Here is a 21,113-nt window from a genome sequence, read left to right as displayed (position 1 = left end):
TTATCTTTCTCCAAACAATATTTAGAGACTCTGTCATAATTTCATTGTTAGACTGGAGCAGATCACAGCCTTTATGAAACATGGAATCAAAACAAACCAGGAAGAAACTTCAGCCACACTTACATGAATCAAATTGCAATTTTTTTATCACCCTGCTCTTCAGAATATTTTTGTTCTGCCTTAACTTGGTTTTATATTTCCCTTAAATTGACAGAGTGTGATTTCCTCTATATTTTAATCATTCAGATGTGACTAACTTTTGGGAAAACTATCTTTAAACTTCTAATATCTCCTTTTATTCTGCAACTTAACCATGCTGGGACATTTTGTCTTTTCTGAACTTTTTTTGTAATGTGGCCTCCAGTGTATGCCTTTAAAGCAAAAAATTTCCCTGACAAGATTTACAGCCAGAGCTGTTATTTTTTATTTCACTTCAGCTAAGATACCTCATTTTTATGTAGTTCCATTCTTGAAATTATATTACTGCTGTGAATTATCTTGTCAAGGGATTTGAGTTTGTGTATGCTTTGTGCACCACTGCACAGGGGCTGTCTGTATTTACATCTGGCACCCGACTGGGTCCACTGCTCAGAGCTAAACCAAGAGCGGTTTTTTCTGAGCTTGGTTTTCTGACTAGCTGCTCCTAGAAGGTATTGAAGAGTGTGTGAGAGTCACCTCATGTCACTTTATTGTAGCTTTTGTGGCCAACTGCATCTGAGTTGGTTACTCCCTTCAAATCAGTGAAAAGAGGGCTCTTTTAAGATGGAATTCATTGCTTCATTTTAGACCACCACACAAAGGTGAGACAAATTGCTCATGAGAAGCATCAGTTCCCTCTATTAATTATAAAGAGATCCTAGGATGACTAACTCAGGTGTAGCTGAGATGAGTCACTCCCTAAATACTGAGCCCCTGCTCTATCCTCCATCATGCCATTAATTCAGCATATACAGAGCCAGCTGAAAAGCCATGATTGACACAGATTTTCTGTTATATTTGCATGCAGATGGCTAACTTTATGCTTTCTTTAACATCTGCTTGTATAACCTACTCTGCCTACTGTAAAATGAACGTTGAGAATACTATGTCTACTGATTATTTTTCACCAAGTTTCTTTATATACTATTGATCCTGATTTATGACCAGGTCACTCATGCTAGTTTCTCCAGGATATTACCATTTTAAAAAAGGCATTTTGCCTGGGACTTAGCATCTATTTTTACATGTTGCCCTTAACTGGGGTTATTTCTGCATCACTCTTTGCAGCTTTCTCTTTTGATGTCCTATCCCTGTTTGTAGCTTATGAGTTGTTTTTACATCATCCCTTCACAATATACCAAATTGAACCACATGAATTTCTATACCTATTGGTTTCCTCATCTGAAGAATGCTCCATAATTTTTTTTTCCCTTTTTGGCGTGTCAGCAATCTGGTTCCATTTTTGTCTACATTGGATCCATCCTTTCTCTGTGCTTCATCGGTTCTAGAAGTTTTGAGAGTCCTTAATAAACCCTTTTTTCTACAGCATTTTCTCAACGATGCCTTGAGATTCTGCCTCTGCACATGGTCCTGGTCTTCATTCATCTACTTAGCAGCTTAAACATTGCCTGCAGGCCAACATGCTTAGTATGTTTCCAACAACATCAACAAACATAAAAGATTTTTAAATGTGTTCTGCAAGGAAAAATAACAGAGGAGTGTCTGACAGTAGAGATCTAGAGTTTCAAAAGTAAAAAAAAAAATGAAAGGGGAAAAAGAATGAAAGGGATTAGAGAGGTTGTTTCATTCATTAAGTTAATTTATGCTCCTTGGAAGAAAAACCCATTTTTAGGACCTCCATGGAAACTGAAAAGTCTGCTAAAATGTGACTATCTTTTTTGCCTCAGAGTCTTTCTTTCTATATATACCTCTGGTTTAGGGACTGGGAAAGGTGATTTTTCAGTGTCGCTAATGGTCACGGCATGATTACAAGTTTTCCTTTTCTTGCTCCATGATTAACACAGTTGCACCAATCGTTCAAACCCATGCAACTTCAGCAAGGAATTTGATAATAAGGTCAGCACTTTTATCCATCTTATGTCTGCCCTATCTAGAGCTTTCCCATCCACTTCCACATGTGGAAATGTTTTAACTAGTTCCACTGAATCCAAATGAAATGAGAAATCTAGGGTATGATGTAAATTTCAACATGTTACTGCTATTGAGATACATCTTCTACTTTCTGAATTTGAGATCTTAATCCTGGACTGGATGTGATGAAATCTCTCAGAGCTACTGAGGAGGAAGGTGTCAGTGAAAATGGCCACTGACTAGTCAATTTGATATTTATGGTTTTGTCTGATTTGGACTGACTAGAGACCCATTCAGCCATGACTTGAGATGATGTATTTTCTTTTTTTTTTTTTGCACATAAAAAGCAAGTGAGTAAGAAACCCTTCACATTGGGTGCTGTGCAAATATATACATTTCAAAATGTGAGCCCTTGCTCCAAAAATTTTACCAAAGAGATATGAAACATTTAAAGCAAATAATCAGATAAGGACTGAAAGGCTTTAAAATATATTTATAAAAATGCAAGATCCTTGGCCAGACTCAGAAAGAATTCACAATCCACTCCCCAGTTTTTATCAGGTTTCAGGGCCCAGAGAAGGAAGTTCTGACATTCTGAAAAAGGAAAATGCAATTGCTTCACCTAGACTGATCTAACTTACCCTCACCTGTTACAGAAACTGGCACAAGTACAGAGGTTGAGAGGGAGACAAACAAGACTGTTACTGAAACACTTGTCAGGAGCAGAGGAAAGACAGAAATCCACAGCTTGGCAAGGTAGGTGTGAGGCCCCTTGCACAGAAATGCGGTGGAAGGAGATTTACCTTTTCTTCTGCAAAGAAAATATTTCTACTATTGAGAAGTATAGAAATAACAATAATTGTAGAATGGAAAGAAAAGGCAGCACTGTATTGGGGAGACAGACACTTCTTTAAATGATAGTAAGGTAGCATATAGTTTGATTGTATAATTCCTTAACAACATTCATGAATCCCCATTACTTTTTAATTTCATAAAGCCTAGTTCAATTCAAAAAGTTAGTGCACAGTTAGTGCTCCAGCTGTCTGCTTCCCATTGCTGGAGAAAAATTTAAAATTTTACTTAGATCAGGGCAGAAGTTATAAGAAACAAAGGAATGAACATGGAGTATATTTAGTATTTCAGAAGATTCTTCAAGTCTGAAAGCCCAAGTAAATTGTGGAGAAGAACAAGAATATTTCTCATTCACTCTTTGGTCAACCAGCTAACAGAGAGAAGTTACCTGGAGGTTTGAATGGCCAAACTGTTACAGAAAATAAAAATGTTCATGTCTTAGAATAGGTACATATAACTAAACTCAGAAATGATGGAATTTATTCAGACTCTGTATCTCTTCTATTTTTATAATCTACTTTCCAAAGGCACATCATCTTACTGAATTTTGATGCTTCCCACTTAACATGCAGTATTTGAGCAAAGGATCTGAAAATGCTTCGCGCATTTACATCAGTAGGGGTATTGAATCTTGCTTCTTGCAGAAGAGGGTCCTCTAGCGTGGCTTCAGTATAAACTTACTTCCTTCTGGTATTAGAGAGCTGAATTAGAATTTATAAGCCAATAAATCCCAAGTGTTGTCAAAAAAGAACAGTATTACCACTATTTTGAAAAACTATACTAAATCCACTGAATTTGTAAGTGGTCTGACAGGGAAATCAGCATTAAAAAACCTTACAGACTCAAAAAGCTTCTATTAATTCACAGGAGGCAAGATGTTGTTTTCAGAAACTGCAGCCCACACACTTCAGTGCTACATGCCAGGTTTGTACCCACTGGGATTGGCAAAGCAAAGGGAGATATAAGTGGGCCAATAAAAAATAAGATAATGGGAAGAAAAACAGCTAGAGTAAATCCAAAGAGATTAAGGTATAGAAACATAAACAAATGGGAACTAGAGCAAGTGGAAAAGTGCTAAAGAGATGCCATATGAAAAGCAGGTCACTCCCATGCTAGCTGATGCAAGTCTCTGCCAGCACAGAGCCAGAAAGTCCTGCCTCTGAGCAAGCCTCAGACCTAATGGGCATGACAGAAAAACCACAAATATCTAAGTGACACCAGGATGACAAAGGATATGATGTCCAAAGGGGATCACTCAATTTGTTTTTTAAAAATATTTCAAACTTTGCTTTCATTTTTCTAGCATATGCAGACACATTGTATGCATGAGCATGCATCCATAACACAACACACACATCAATGTGCATGGGTGTTTCTGGAAAGAAATAGAAATGAGAGGAAGGAATTTTTTTAAAGAAAGTATATAGTGGCTAGTATCCATTAAACATTTCTTAACAGCTTTTGAGGCATAAGCAAGAGGTAAAGAGTTTTCATTTGCATAATTTGGCATCATATGAGCTAAGAGACTTATTTTCCACCCAAAGCAGTCTCATATAGCAACCTCTAGGGGTTTTGTGACAAGGACTACTGCAGCACACCTGCCAGTCTACCATCAAATTCTCATAGACATTCAGAGAGTAGCACCTAATGTCCTCTGGGAATACCACAGTCTGTCAGTCAGCATAAATCACATCTTCAACACTGCTGTGTGAATGGTTAAAGTTATCCAACGCTAGCCAAAAAGGTAAATACTTTCTTCATTATGCAACAAAGTGGAGGACAACCACGTGAGCTTACTTCTGTGCAAATTAAGACCAACAGCATCAGTGAGACGATATTCAGAATTGCTTGTGCCTTTTCCAAACTTCATTTAGAATGCGACCTTTCTCCTTGACCCTTCTGCTTGAATTACCAGGTCACCTTGAAAATGAAGCATGGCTTTGCTGGATTGCTTGCCTCTCATATATTTTTCCCCAGCTCAGTGACCTCAGGTAGGGGACAGTTTTCAAAACACATGACAAACTCAGAAGCTTCAGCTCCAGGTTTGTCAAGTAAGAAAGAGGAATGCTATATTCTGACTGTCTGACCGCTATTTGCCTCAAAGCATCCTGACATGATAGATAAAATGTGAGATATAGGAACGCTCAAATCCCAGTCCCAGCGGCACTTCCCTAAACAAAAAAAAAGAAAAAAGAATAACTGGTTGCAGAGTCAATGTGTACAATGCAGCAGCTCTGGTTCCAACCCAAAATCTGTGGAAAGAGAGGAAATCCTCAAGCTATGCTATGACAGTTGACTAAAACCTGAACTTAAAGACTCGCTGCCAATATACCCTCATTTGGCAGACTGGGCCACGACAGCCCTGGTACTGTTCAACACCACCATATGTAGGAGCTTTCAACAACAGTTTCAAGGAGGACAAAAATACTGATGTGAACAGGATATTGATGGGAGTTTACAGTTGAAGTTGTCACTAGTCCTACTAAATGTTCACTTGCTTTCCTCCAAAAAACAATCTCAACTTTTAATTATAAATGGCCCTCAAGCACTAACTTTTTCTTCCTCATTTACTCAACTAATAATTACATTATATTGTGTCATTATTGGTGACAGTGAGAATGCTAATAATCAAATCTATTTAAAAATGGATTCTTCCTGCTCAAAGCCATGGAAATGCCTAGTTAAAGAGAAAAAAATCAACATTTCAAAAATTAAATCCTACTGCACCTTTTCAAAACAAGACACCTCCCAGGTGAAATATATCTATAGGTGAATCATCTTTTAACTCTAGTGAAATAAGAGCCAAGCAGATTGCAAACCAGACTGATTAAACTAGAAATATAGCAGAAACAAGAAATGTAATTTATTTGCAAAAGTTTTTGTTTACTAACTGAATGTTCATCCCTCAAAGACTTTTTACATCCAGGTCTGCATTCACCTGCAATGAATCATTTTTAGTTTGAATTATTCTCTTGCTTGTTCTTTTGAACAGTTTCTTGGCAATCTGTGGACTTAAATTCACTATTGAGCAATTTCGCATGGAAAATTTGTAAAGGAATCTGCACCTCCACTGAAAAATATCTACAGATCTACAAATCCATACATATGGCTGGGCTAAGCTGTTCTGGAAACACATCCATGAATCATCTAGTTTCCTGCTTTTGAAGGATTTCACTGGGTAACATCATGGTCCAAGTATACACTACAGATATTTTATAGATGACAGTATACAATGGGTCTGGGGTGCAGTTGCTGCAGCCAGGTGCCTGTCCAGGCCATAGTCCCAGCTGTTTGCTGAGCCTTGATCCCACTGGGTCTGCAACCCCACTTCCACACTCTTGGCTTCATGCAGAGGCTGGACACAAGGACTGGATGGGCACCACAAGGCGCCCCAGACACAGACCATTCAGTATGACTTGGATAGGAAACACAGCTGTGGTCTGCATCAAAGGACAAGTCTATGCAGCCCAGGCTCTGAGGACACCCAGTCCTCTCAGGGTATAAGACCATTCAACCAGTTTATCAATGAAATTTCAATTCTGGGGTTTTTTTTTTTCAATGAAGGAAGGATACAGAAGTTTTCCAGAGGCGATACAGCCAACATCTGCCAGGACACACCTTGATCTGGATAAATGCCAAATAAAATCTAGGGGAAGGATAAAAAACAAACATTCATTAATAACACAAAAACTGAAAAATACCTGCTAAGCCTATTTCAAATAGTCAGGCAAGACTCTTTCAAACTATACATTAAATTGTAAGATTGCTTTCAGTATTTTCAGGTATGTTTCAAACACAGCTGGGATACTTAAGAAGGACAAGTAATATTCCTTCCATAAACTTACTGCCAAAGTCACATATTCAGTGTATTTCATTCAAGTGTCTCTTAGGACAAAGTTGTAATCTTAAGGAGCTATCAGGAAAGGAACACCCACATCTGAGGAAAGACAGTGCCATCTATTTTGTCTCTGATACAGAAGCCTGCTAGCCAAAAAAGAGTTCCTCACAGCAGCTAAAAGGATAAACTCCAGCCTTTGTAAATGTTTCTCAAGTCTTGCAGTCTAAGATTTTGCCGATTTTGAAGATTTTGGTAGGGGAGGGCAGCACTCTGGCAGCCCTGGTAGGGAGCTGTACCTCCCCATGGCCTTCTGCCTTTCACACTGTGGAGCACTACCATTGCTAGTGCATCCTCCCCAGCACAGCTTTTCCTATGAACATTCCTCAGGTGTTAGCCAGTATCTCAAGACTTATCCTAAATTCAACAATTGTAAAGGACATACAAATTTGAGTTTAAGCTGCCTCCTCAAACTCAACTGCTTATACTACCATATTGTCCAGAGTGACAGCTAGTGCAGCAAACAGTGGGCTGATTAGGCATGAAGCCCTGAACAGTATTTTCATTTTTTTCTATCTTGTCCCCACCCTCAAGACAGTCTTTTATTAGCTAAAACCAAATATCACACCTCATTTTGAACTAATTCTGAGGAAATGGCCAGGGGAGAATTGCAAATTCAATACTTACAGAGCAGACAACTACAAAGATGAAAAGGCCTGAAACTTTTAGGAATTTTAGACAGCATCTGAAACATAAAAAACATGTATTTACTATACAGCTAGTTTAAAATAAATCTTTTCTGTTCTCTTAATAGCTCTGACATTTCAGAAGCATCATGGAAAGCCCTTATAGGTGATAATATACGACATCAGAGTACAGACACCACAGCAGGGTCAGCAGGGGCTTGGGAAGCCTCGGTGACTATAACGGCTCCTGCCCTTGTTCTGCTGGCAGGTGGGTCTCATTGTGCAGGAGGGAGAATTTACCCCTTCGGAAAGCTGAATGAAAGCTGCAGCATGAGCTGGTGCTGGGACCTGGAACCATTCCCTGCTGTTACTGCCAGCCCCCAACAGACCCAGAGCCTCATCAGCTCAGCCTGGTCTCCCCCAAGGAGACAAAGGAGCATTGCCACTGCAGGGAGGTGGCATGGCTGAGCAGAAAGCACAGGTTGTTACATAGAGGGGTGGTATCATGAATGACTTCCTCAAAACTGGACGTCTAATATACATCCTGAAAAGTATTGGGAAAAGACAGTTTGAAGACGAGGGCAAGCTTTAAGAATCTCCTGGTTTTAATAGTGTCTCTTTAAACCAAATATACTTCATGAGCATCTCTAGATAAACCAACTAGCAAAAGTAAGTATTTTTTTCCATAGCACATCTGTGCCCTTTGAAGGAATGCCCAGTTTTGGAGATGCGATGCCATCAAATCTTCTGAAGTGTCAGTTTTACTACTGAGTTAAGCAAGAATAACTATAAATTAAAATGTGGATGTTGAAAATGCATGCTCTTGAGTAAGAAATCTTAAGATTTAGCTTTTAAACTGCCATTGTTTAAAATCTTACCATAAAAGACAACTCAACTAATTATTTTCTGGCTGCCCATCAGTATGCTACCCAGATGTCTTAATACACAGAACTCTTTTTGGTGATTCACCCTTCTTTTCATTAATTGAAGGCATTGATATTCTTATTCCATTTTTTCAAAAGTAAACATTCAAACATTGCTCTTCTGACAGAATGACAAATGTAAGGTTTGATTTAAACCTGATGACAAGCAAGAAGGAAAACATTTCAAGTTACTAGGATAATTAGTTGAGAAGGGAACAGTGCAATAAATAGATGACAGATGCTGTAGAACAAAATATTAAAGCAGAGTAGTCTGAAGAGAGTCAGAAATAATTTTTAATCACAGTGGAAATAAGTCCCTAAATCAAGTTCATTGACAGAAAGCAACATAAGTGACTGGAGACACATTTTTGAAAAACGTTGTTTTCTAAAAATCCCTTCCTCTTTAGAATTCACCAAACAGGCAGAAAAAAAATAGCAGTTAATAAATATATGTTGCCACAGACAAACTGGTACAAGGGGACTACAATATCCTGTGAAATACAAGCAGTAACAACTTTACACAGCATAAAAATCTAGAGAAGGAAGAGGAAGAAGGGAAGGAAGGCAGTTAGGTGGCTTCTTTCAGATGTCAGGTAGCCCTGCTCTACTGAAAAACAAGGTGGCAGAGAGGGGGAAGAAGATAATAAAGGTTTGAAAAGAGAGGAATGACAACAAAAGCCATCATCAGTACCTCATAACTGATAACTTCTTTTGGTATTGTGTGAATTATGGAAAATACCTAGTGCCAGCTTAGTCATGCATTCTCTACCTTGCTTGTCTGTTCTTCCCATCGCTACATTACAGTTCTATTCTAGTATTTTTGAGAACTTATTATGTTATGAATTACTAAAGCCCAGTCCAGATTGGTTTAGTTTTAATGTACTTGATATTTTGTTTGCACTTTGAAATTATCATTTATAATACTAATAATTCAAATTCTTACTGAAACAGGAATAACTTGATTTTAAGACATAAGAGAAATTGAAAAACATTAATTAAACCTTTATAAATTCATAACCACTTGTCTGTAAATAACAGAATGTCATGTAAAGGAATTGGCAAGATATAATAAAAAAGCTTTTGGAAATGGTTAGTTTATTAAAAGTACAATTTAGAAGGCTCTTTTCCTCCTGTCTGTTTGTTTTCATGGCATTTTATATTAGGGAAGCACTTTTAACAGCTTACAGTTGAGAAGTGATCAGCCTTTGACTCGCCTGTGGTTTGCAATCTGTCTCTTCCTACAGCGCTAAACTGGCACAGCAATGCAAGTACAAACCCTGTGCCAAATCCTGCGCTGATATATGCCTCCGGCACAATCCTATTTGACTTCAGTTGGGAATGCATGAAATATAAATCTATGAAGAATTTCACCTCCTGTTCTAAACCAAATGATTTTTAGTCTGATTTGCATGTGGTGTTGGGCAGTTTAGCTCCATTTATTATCTCAGCAGAGTTATGCTGATTTACAACAGCCAAGGAGTTGGCCCCATACGTACAACGCACACTGTAGCAATGACAATATTTTACGGGACGTTCTGCCAGAGAATTGCACTACTCCACAGATTACAAACCTACACTGTACTGGAAACAATGGATTCTACACTCCCACTCAATGCCTTTGTTCCATCAAATACCAGGCAAAGCTACCACATGCCTGAAGAAAGACACCTGCCAAACATCTTCACAGATGCTCATACTGCACTAATTGCAGCCATTTAAATTCTCCTGCTCCATTTGTTCAGCAGCAGTGCAGGAGAGCAGCACTCCACACAATACCATATGCATGATGAAAGGAGGAAAACAATTGTGAAGTGATGAGCTAAGACAACATACAGATTGGTAAAAAATGCAGACACCTCGTTGGAAAGGCTCTGTGGATCAACACGGAGAAGCAGACATGCAGTGCCGGGCTCCATGCAAATCTGTGGAGCTATTTGCAGAGGCCAAACCAAATGGGCAGACAGAATTAGTATCCAAGATTAAAGGGTTTGCTAGTTAAATCCCAGGCAAAAAATATCGTGAGAAAATTTGAACTTAAACTCTTATCACATTGGTATCTTTTAATGTATTAACAGATTCAATTTCCTCCATGCCTACATGAGGTAAAAGACTACTTTGAGGTAAAGAGTGAAATATATTAATACACTTAAAGATAGAGAAATGCTCAGTTAGATTTTGCATTCTGTATATGTGAAAAGCTACTACAGAAAGACTGTGTTAGATACATATTTTAAGTATTTCATAAAAGCACTGAAGAATAAAGATGTAGAATCAACCACAGGGCTTTTAACAAATTGTTTCAAAGAAATGTTAAAAGCAATATAGAAGGTATTTAATTACAAATTTAGAATAGGTGCTATGATTGATGCTTGTAAGAAAAAGGGCTTATTGATCATTAGGTAGAGGCTGTAATCACTTTCACCAGAGTTTATTTATAAGCTATCAATGGCAAGATATGGCCTAAATATGGAGTGTTATTTTATTCATTTGCATAAAATAAATTATTTTCTAGTTCTCTGTACTTAAAAATCAATCCCTGCAGAAATAATTTTTTAAAAAAATGGAAATCAATGAATGTTTGAATTCAGACCTCATCTTTGATAAACTGAACTTGACATGAAGGTTGTCCAAGATTTCATATTTCTCAGAAGAAGCAGATCTGGACAAACTTGTCATCTCACTTCCCAGTTGAAACCTTTGCTCGAATTCTGCAGAGCTGTTGTCCCATGAATCGTCATCATCTGTTGTAAAATCTGGATTATGAAGAGCCATGCACTGCAACCTGTCACACATTTGCAGTAAACATAAAACAAAACAGTGGTTTATTTCAACAGGTAGTAGATGCAACTGACCTTGCATATCCTTAGATACACTTTGAGAGATTTTAATGGAAACATTTATAGAAAGAGATTTATTCAGTACAGACCAAGCCCCACTTGCTGACACAGCTGGGTAGACTGGGGAGCAAGAGCAAAGACCCCATGATGTTTAGGTGTACCTGGGAGAACCAGCTCTCTGATGCACCAGACAGGTGTACCTCAGGATTTGGTGTGTAAACCCCCTATAAGGAGGGTTTCTGTAGCTCTGCTGTGTCTTTCAGTGCACCTGATGAAACACCACATGGAGGAAATAAGAGCACATGACCTGCAGTTGCCTATTATTAGGGCTCTCTAACCACTCTGACCTCAGACCTTACATCCTTCCTGTTCCCATATACAGCTCCTTCTTTCCACTCAAGGTCCTCCAGAGTAATTCTCTGCTCACAACCTCTGCCATTCACTTTATTTCCCAGCAGGTTTGGTGTCAGGATATAAGAAAGAACCATGCACAATTAAACAGAATAGAGCTTAGAAAAAAAATATTTTGAGCAAAATGAAAGTAACTCACCCATTCTCCTCTGAGGAAACCTTCAGTAGTGGTGTCTTCTCTGTAAAGCCAGTGTTTTTTGACCTTAAGCTGAATAATTTGGAAAAATTGAAGTGATATCTTTGGAGGGAAAAAAAAAGAACAGTAAGTCTGCAGTACAATGATTCACTACAGTACTACAGAATACTTTGTTACAAGTGCATCTAATTAGTTAAATATTCTTTAAGAATGGTGTTCACCTAAATTAAGGTTTTCATTAAATTTGAACTAGTCATGGTAGTTACTTTCTTATAGTCATGGGGGACTCTACTGCATAAAATAAGGGAAATTTATCTTATCCTAAAAGCAGCATCTAAAATAGTCAATTAAATTCCCTCTGAATGACGGAAGAGCAATAGACACTTAACTCACACTCACATGCTTATATTTTGGTCACTTAAATTTACAATGGAAAAACTTCACTTTAGTATCAGTGAGGCAAATTTCTTAAGGTAGATAATTACATATATTCATATAAGTTCACATTAATATACTTCATAAAATATAAAATAATAGGATAATTTCTGTCCCATAAATGTCACTTGAGACATGGATCACCAGAAATCTACTAATCTCTATGGCAACCTCAGCACCCTTTGTATTAGGGAAGAAAGCTTTATCTGAAGTACAAATACATCATTCCTGCAGCACAATCCCTTCCAAACAGTTTCTGTCAAGTCTTGGTCCTGGTGCTGCAGATAATTAACAGAGAGTAAGCTACTTCTTGCCATATTGCAGCTTAGCATTGTTAAGAAGCCTTTTGCTAAAATACAAATCCTGTGGTTTAAGAAATAGCTGAAGAGAATCAAGCACAATCACAGGGGTCTGGCTTTGGGGCAGGCTTCTGGGAGAGATTAAATAATTGAGCCATTTTAGAACACTCTCCAAGACCTGGCTCTTCCAGAGAAATTTCCCATCAAAACCACCATTATTCAAACACACTCAGATTTATTCCATTCAAAACTGCAGCCACCCACCACCAGAAAGTCCAGAAGAAATTTGCTAGACATACAGTAAATATGCAGATCTCATTACACCCAAAGACACTTAGAGGAAACCTAAAATGTCTTCTGCTACTGCTAGACTGTGAGGGGAAATAAATTATAAAATCATAGACAACTAAGTAAATATATAAAGGTGAGTAGTAATTCAATCTTCTAAATATAAGGCCAGATCAAAAAGAAGGATCTCTATTTAACTTTATATCACAATGGAAGACAGTGGAATTTCTTGCAATTTGTAGAGGTATGTGTGAACTCAGACTTCGTAAAACTAAAACCTCCAGTTAATGTTTTAGCTTGCTTGTTTGGTAGTGTTATCATTCAGAAGCCACGTTAGGTGTTGAGCAACTGGATATGATTATTTCAGCCTTGAGTGGTCACAATGCTCATTCAAACTCCGCTGTAAGCACCGAATTTGCAGTCTCAACAGAAGAGAATGAATGAGTTATAGAGACTGAATTATCCAGTACCTTGGGTCAAATGTCGGGCAGATTACAATTCAGGTGCTACATTGCACTGACAATTCATCTGTGAAGAGATGATTGCATACTCTGAAGCTATCGAAGTGCTTCCTTTTTTTAAATAGGAGAATATCATTCACACAAAAAATTTAAGTGGAGAAACCCAGTATTTTGAAGTAAGTGCTATTCTAAGCTTATTGTAGCCTTAGATATAAAAGATTACCTAGAGCTTTTACAAAATGGAATCCATAAGAATAGCAAAAACACTATCAGGACTTTAAATCTGTGCTCACCAAGCATTACTGATATGCTCCCGTCTAATCCCGGCAACCCACCACATTTAAAGTTTGCATCCAAAGGTCACAACTTTAATAAAAATTCTGATGGTGGACCTTGAACTTTGTTGTGGTTTGAACTCAGCCAGTAGCAAACCACCATGTGGCCAGTTGTTTACTCCCCCCCCCACTCCCTGGTGAAATAGGGGAGGGACAAAAAAAGAAGAAATTTGTAGGTTAAATAAAAAAAATTTACTAGCAAAACCAACAGTAATAATAGTAGTCCAAAATGGGTAAAATGCAGTAGTGGCTCACTGGGCGGCAACTGGTACAGAGCCCATCCACAGCAGCGACCCCACCGCACCGGAGAACTCCGCCCAGCCAATCCGGAAACGGAAAACAAAACAACAGTGGGTGAGAGGGCACGCGCCCGCCTATATGCTGAGCTTTGACATCACATGAGATGGAATGCTCCAATGATCGATCAGGACCCAGCCCTCCAGCTGTGCTCCCTCTCAGCCCAAGGAAAGTTAACTCTATCCTGGCCAAAACCAGGACAGTCTCCAACCCTTATTCCATACCATTGACGTCATGCTCAGGTTCCAAATACATTCTAAGAATCACCACCCTGTTCCCGGGTCTCACAGATATCATTCCCTCAGCCATCCTTCCACAATGTCTACTGAGTTCATTTAGTCCATAACTTCGGGTTCCATCTGTCATGGCAGTCTTTAAGGCTGGAGGAATGAAGTGGAGTCAGCTCAGTCAGTGGAGCAGAAGGCTTTGGATGTGGCAGGAGGATGTTGTGAGGCACCAATTGCAATAACAGGGTTATTTGACGATTCATTGGCTAGTTTCACCCAAAATCAAATCTCCTTGAGGCACGCATCGGACTTCTCCATCCTCCTGCATTACCCACCAAGTGCACCCAGGTCCTTGGGCAAAAGCGATCCCACGCATGGGTTTACCTTTACCTGATGCAGGAGTAACCCAGACGGCCTTCCCCAGCATATTCCTAATGCGCACTACGGGGGCTTTATCCCCATCCACGGTACATAGAAGGTTTGATTGAGCAGGGCCAGCTTGCTTGGCAGATCCTCTGGTATTGACTAACCAGGTGGCTTTTGCTAAATGCTCGTCCCAGTGTTTGAAAGTTCCACCACCCATTGCTCTCTGTAATTTTCAGCAACCCATTGTATCGCTCAATTTTCCCAGAGGCTGGTGCATGGTAGAGAATGTGATATATCCACTCTATACCATGTTCTTTGGCCCAGGCGTCTGTGAGGTTGTTTCGGAAATGTGTCCCATTATCTGACTCAATTCTTTCTGGCATGCCATGCCACCATAAGACTTTCTTCTCAAGGCCTAAAATGGTGTTCCGGGCAGTGGCATGGGGCATAAGTTTCCAACCAGCCAGTGGCTGCTTCCACCATTGTAAGCACATAGTGTTTGCCATGCTGAGTTTGTGGGAGCATGATATAATCAATCTGCCAGGCCTCCCCATATTTATATTTTGACCATTTCCTCCATACCAAATGGGCTTTAACTGTTTGGCTTGCTTGATTGTAGCACACGTCTCACATTTATGAATTACCTGCGCAATAGCATTCATGGTTAAGTCCACCCCTCGGTCATGAGCCCATCTATATGTTGCATCTCTTCCCTGATGGCCTGAGGAGTCATGGGCCCAGCGAGCCATAAATTGTTCACCCTTATGTTGCCAGTCCAGATCTACTTGAGCGACCTTAATCTTAGCAGCTTGATCCACCTGTTGGTTGTTCTGATGTTCTTCAGTGGCCCGGCTCTTAGGTACGTGAGCATCTACATGGTGTACTTTCACAACAAGATTCTCTATCCGAGCAGCAATATCCTGCCATAATTCAGCAGCCCAGATGAGTTTGCCTCTGCACTGCCAGTTCCTCCGTTTCCACTGCTGTAACCACCCCCACAGGGCATTTGCCACCATCCATGAGACAGTATAGAGCACTGGCCACTTTTCTCACTCAGCAATATCCAAGGCCAGCTGGAAGGCTTTCACTTCTGCGAACTGACTCGATTCACCTTTTCCTTCAGCAGCTTCAGCGACCAGTCATGCGGGGCTCCACACAGCTGTCTTCCACCTTCGATGTTTCCCCACAATGCCACAGGACCCGTCAGTAAACAGGGCATATCGCTTCTTGTTATCCAGTAGTTTATTATATGTTGGGGCCTCTTCAGCATGTGCTACCTCTTCCTCTGGCACCATTCCAAAATTTTTGCCTTCTGGCCAATTCGTAATCACTTCCAGTATTCCTAGATGGGTGGGGCTCCCTATTTGAGCCCATTGTGTGATTAATGCAACCCATTTACTTCACGTGGCATCGGCTGCATGGTGTGTGGAGGGGACACTCCCTTTGAACATCCAGCCCAGCACTGGCAGTCGGGGTGCCAGGAGGAGCTGTGCTTCAGTCCCAATCACCTCTGAAGCAGCACGGACCCATGCTGTTGCTCACAGTCTGTGAGAGCTGGGTTAAGATCTTGGTTTTGCTGTACTATGTGATGTTTATCTATGATGGGGTGCTGTCATCGGCCTTGGGGCTATTTACAATTGTGTTTGAGGAATTCAGGAATTTCAGATACCTTTGGAATGCTGATACTAACATGGTCGTCTTACTGCTAGGAGCTAGTGTGTTCCTGCATGTGGTTCAGGTTTTGTTCAGGGTTAAGCAACTGTTTTAAAATATCCCCTGGAAACCTACCTACCTACCTCCTAGAAGAGTGGTTATGCAAGTTGGAAGGAGGAACAAGTACAAAACAGGGTTCTTTTAGGAGAAATGCTGCTCCAGTTTCCAGTAATCAAGTGCCCAAACAGAGCAGAAAGGTCGACTTTGCTCATGATCCTATGAGAAGAACTTCTGACTTGTATTCACAAGAAGTGAGTGATCAAGATGAGACTGAAACCCGTGCACACCACACTAACCCATTTGTCGTTAACGGGTATTATGACCAACATTAGAGGGGCCCTGCCTCCAGCCAGGTGGAGGACAGCGACAATTGAGTTTATTGGTCCATGTGGATTCGATGGCCTGGCACATCTGACCTCCAGCAGTATAAGACTTTAGTGGACACTGGTGCTCAATGCACCATAATGACGTCAAATTTTAAAGGAGCAGAACCCATTTGTATTTCAGGAGTGACAGGGGAGTCTCAACAGTTGACTGTATTGGAGGCCAACGTGAGCCTAAGTGGATAAAGTATGTCGTCACCCGGGTAATTCCAGAGAGGCACAGCTCACTGCAACATGCTGGGGCCTAGCCCACACTTACTAAGTGCTATTAAACACTGTTCAGCACCCTCAAGAGGAAGAGAAGGGCTGTGGATCTGGTAACAAAGTAACAGACAGTGCAACCACTCCAAAGTCCACCAGGGAAACTGCAGCCACTACAACCTCGACCACTGCTGCCGAACCAGAGGACCGATCCATGACAAACTTGTACATTCAGAAATTTAACTCACGCAAAGACCGATTAGCTGTTTCTGCTTTTACACAAAATGATGCCACTTGTTCCACAAAAAAGGCTCCAAATAATATACACTCTATCCTGCTCTGATCTAACCTCATATTGCACACACCATTAACCTTTATACACTTACTTTTCTTTTTTTCCTTCTAGGACATGTGCAAAATCTGAGATTAGTAACCAGAAAACTTTCTACAAAAACTTCTATTTTCTTCTAATTGTTAGAAGTTGATACCAACACTGCTTTGTGTTACATAAGCATATCTACTGACAATCCCCCACCTCAGCAGGTCTTCACCACTACTGTAAGTAACTGACCAGTATACAAACAGTCCTGAAGGGAAAAGCAACCACAGCAATGGCAACCAGAAAGAGAGGATAAAGGTTTGATAGAAGGTGGTTTAAATGACAGAACCTGAGGTGAAGGATCCAGAAAGCTAGTTAAAGACATCTTCTTTACCTTCTTTTTGCACATTTGTCATCGCCGCTTGCTGCTATAGGTCTTGCCACTTTTAAATGGAACTGTAGAGCTTCACAGATTGCAAAGAATGGCCAATACAGTAAAAATGGAAAAGGTCTTCAGATAAACTGAAAACAATTAATACATGACAACATCAATTTGCAGAGAGTAAAAACACATGGACAAGAAGAAGCAGCAGGAAACAGCCAGGCTTGACAAAACAAAAATAATTCGAGAAAAAGCAGAAAAGCCTCAACTCCCCCGTGATGCGATTACTCTAATTAGAGAATGAGAGTAATATAAACAATAAAGCTAATTAGGGCATAAAAGAATCTTGAAGGCTGAAAGCTCTAGAAAGAAAAGTTGAAAAAACTTAATGAAAAAATAGCATGGATTATAAAAAAGAAAGTCATCCCTGAACAGAGAGCCTAATGCAAGCATGTCTGTGCCTCTCATACTTCTGCAAAGACACTGTTGGTTCAATTTGGTCATCCATTTCATGCAAAGATAACAGAGATCGTCTGCAAGCAAAACCTAGGAAGGCCCAAAGACCCTCTGCTATTAGAGGAGCAAGTCTGCAGTGCTCAAAAACCCTCTTAGTGCTCCTCAGTGCTCCTTCTTGGTGCTCCTCAGCCCTGCAAGTGGCTGGCAATTGTGACACTGTGTAAATAAGGGAAAGAAATCTGTATGACACATTTCAAAACCTAGGATCAGTTTACATTTTGAATGTTTCTTCACAATCAAAAGAGCTAGAAACTTTGATTATACTTACATGCTAGAATGAAGTGCAATCTATCTCTACTGAGCAATTAAGCAACATTACCAAGGAGCTAATAACCAGATCAGCTCACTGGCCCACTGGGGATAAACCCATTCATAGGATGAGAAGACTGTTCTGGATTTATACTAGATACGGGTGAAGAGCTGGTAAGCTGGACACCAGTTGTGTCCACTGTTCTTCTCTCATGGTTCAGATGCAAAAATCATTAGCATTTTATACATCAATTATGAGAACAGACATGAAATTATTTAATTTACAAATGTATATATTTATATGTAGATATGCACATAGATCTTCACACAAAAATTTAACATTCTCATTTCCCTTTCATTCAAAAGTGAAGGGAGAAAACTAAAACCAAAAGCTATGTAAAAAAGTATTTGACAAATACTTCTTCAAAGACTTACAAAGCATCACTGACACAGAAAGATCCATTTAGAACTGACATCAGAAAGAGAAGAGCATATCCTGCCTCCTGTACAACTGCATCTGTGGCCACATTCATTCTCACATTTGCTACAGCTGGGCATGGTTTTTTTTAATTAAGAGAAATCTTTCAAACAGAAGATTGTGTTCTTAACCACTTGGCTACTGCTGTGACAGCTGTATATACAGATTTTGGCTCTCTCTGCAGGAGTATAGGTTTGTTCCGAACAAGTGTGTTTTCTGAGCTGGTTACTTGCAGTCAGAGTCATACTTTCCCATCACTAATCTTTCAAGTAATTACAATTTCTGACTGTCTCCATAGTAACCCAGAAGAGGAATCAGCATTGTAGAAGGGCCGTCCACACCCCAGATGATACAGCAGGTTCTGCCAAGTCATGGAGGTGTCCATGGATGAAGCTTCAGTTGCCTGACAGCAGCTGGAGAAGAATCTCACCCACCGCATTAAAAAATGTGAGGGTCCAAATGCAAGTCACAGGCTTGCAGAATCCCCCACAACCTGTGGCTGTGCCACTGCTCCCACAGATGAGCAAGGTTCACACTCTTTTGGTGGCAATTTTTACTTGTCTACAGCTGTACAGCAGACATACGATCTTCAATCTCCTACACTTATTTGAGCAGTTTAAGGAGAAGCAGTCTCCCTCTGCACTCCTGGACACATAGAGAGGTACAGGGAGAGCAGGAGAGGAAAGGAAAAAATCTCGGAGACTCCAGTTGCTCCAGCTGACGGACTGATGACTTCCTTGGACATTAGTCAGAGTTGGTGACTGAAGTGTGCTGCAGGTTCCACCTACACCACACCGCTGTTTCCCATTACCTGCAGGTGATAACTTCCAAAGACTTCAGGGGATTTTGGATGAAGTCCAACGAAAGAACTTGATTCCTGCTGTTGAGGACCATACCTGCCCCCTGACTACATTTCCAGGCATTTACTAACGTGTTAACACATGCCACTTTAAACAAAAGAAAGACTTTGTGGTAGGATCTGTTGTTCAGCAATAAGTAAGCTTTCAATTTCAAATACACGACAGCAGAGGACACCAAAAGAAGTAAACATCCTACAAGAAACTGAGAAAGGAAAAGACCATACTTATCCTAGTTAGCTGGCAGACACTTAAAATAATCACTAGGTTTGGCTAGAACCTATTATTTAGCCTTGTATTGAAAAGATTAATCATGCCACACAATACATTAAGTTTCCACTTTCTATAATAAAAAGCATACATTTTAAACATCAGCTAATGCTTCATCTGCCGTATGCTACATCATGCACACAACTATCAGTAAAAGAGCTATTTCTATGATGACAGAAAGCAATAATTCTCACTTCTTTGGTAAGAATTTGGTCAGAATTGAAGAGGTGAATATGGAAACATATGTATTATGCAAGAACATCAACAGTTTGGAAGATAACTTATTGGAAATTTCACTATATAAAAAATTAAAAGGAGAATCTCTTCACAAAAAAAAAAAAAAAAGTCAGTATGCTTCCCTGACTTAGTAATCACTAAAACCATTATAAGTGTGAGGTTTCCTCTTAAACAAAAGTCCAGGAATACTACCAAGCCAAGAGCAAATTTAAGAAAAGTTTCCTAGAGAAGGCCAGAGTAAGAATATGAGAGAGAATTAATCATGCAGGACACTAGTAACAACAGTAAGACTTTAATTTATCATTTCTACATTCTTATAGGTTAAAGCCTATTTTCAGAAGCATCATCTTCCCTGGAGAACATTTATACAAATCATACGTCTTCCCTGAATAGAGAACATTTATACAAATCATATGTACTGAACTAATTACTCTTATCATAACTGTAAACAAACACAATGCAGAAATAAATTGAAAAAGAGAGGTTTTTACAAAAAATAAATAATAAAAAAAAAAAACCCACACCAGGTTTTGACCACACTTGAAACACATTCTTCCACCAGATTTAGTATTTGTCAGTTTCTGATAAAGTCCACTTTTGGACAATCGTTACGCGGTACAAACTGTGCTAACCAACATCATAGCATTCAACTTTTAAACATTTACTGTGTACTAAGCAGCTGTGTACATACACCCGTCAGCATTATGATATATATGTGCCCACACAGAGAAGCAACCCTCTCTTCATGTTTTTGTGGTAGCATGTCATGGGGCAGCTGTTATGACTACCCATCGCAAATGAAGTATGGTCAACTGATACACTAAAAATCAAGGGGCAGATCAAAGACTCCAGAGCTCACATCTCTAAACAGGCTCCAGACATTTTCTGATGACTGCTTTATGTAGCTTCAACTAAATCAGCAAATAACCTCTAGACCGTTTAAAAGCATGCACCATTAAGATGTCAGAAAAATTTAACAATGAAAGCATTACTTAATACAGACTCATTTTCTCTTTGACTTTCCTAATTTTCTATTAGACAGGACTGTAC

General features: G+C 39.6%; 1 protein-coding gene across 1 annotated transcript in view; it reads right to left on the bottom strand.

Moving 5' to 3' along the window:
- OCA2 (OCA2 melanosomal transmembrane protein) overlaps positions 1–21,113 on the bottom strand; it is a 191,095-nt gene that overhangs the window by 150,142 nt on the left and 19,840 nt on the right. Inside the window, exons 2-5 of the mRNA XM_074860952.1 lie at positions 11,754–11,852; positions 10,957–11,148; positions 7,445–7,502; positions 6,496–6,568 (exon numbers count right to left, since the gene is read on the bottom strand). Coding sequence (XP_074717053.1) covers positions 6,496–6,568; positions 7,445–7,502; positions 10,957–11,148; positions 11,754–11,852 — 422 coding nt within the window. The remainder of the gene's footprint in view (positions 1–6,495; positions 6,569–7,444; positions 7,503–10,956; positions 11,149–11,753; positions 11,853–21,113) is intronic.

This window comes from Strix uralensis, chromosome 2 (genome assembly GCF_047716275.1).
Source record: "Strix uralensis isolate ZFMK-TIS-50842 chromosome 2, bStrUra1, whole genome shotgun sequence".
NCBI classification, from domain to species: domain Eukaryota; kingdom Metazoa; phylum Chordata; class Aves; order Strigiformes; family Strigidae; genus Strix; species Strix uralensis.
The sequence above is the reverse complement of the archived record's forward strand: the minus strand, read 5'-3'. Positions and strand labels throughout refer to the sequence as shown.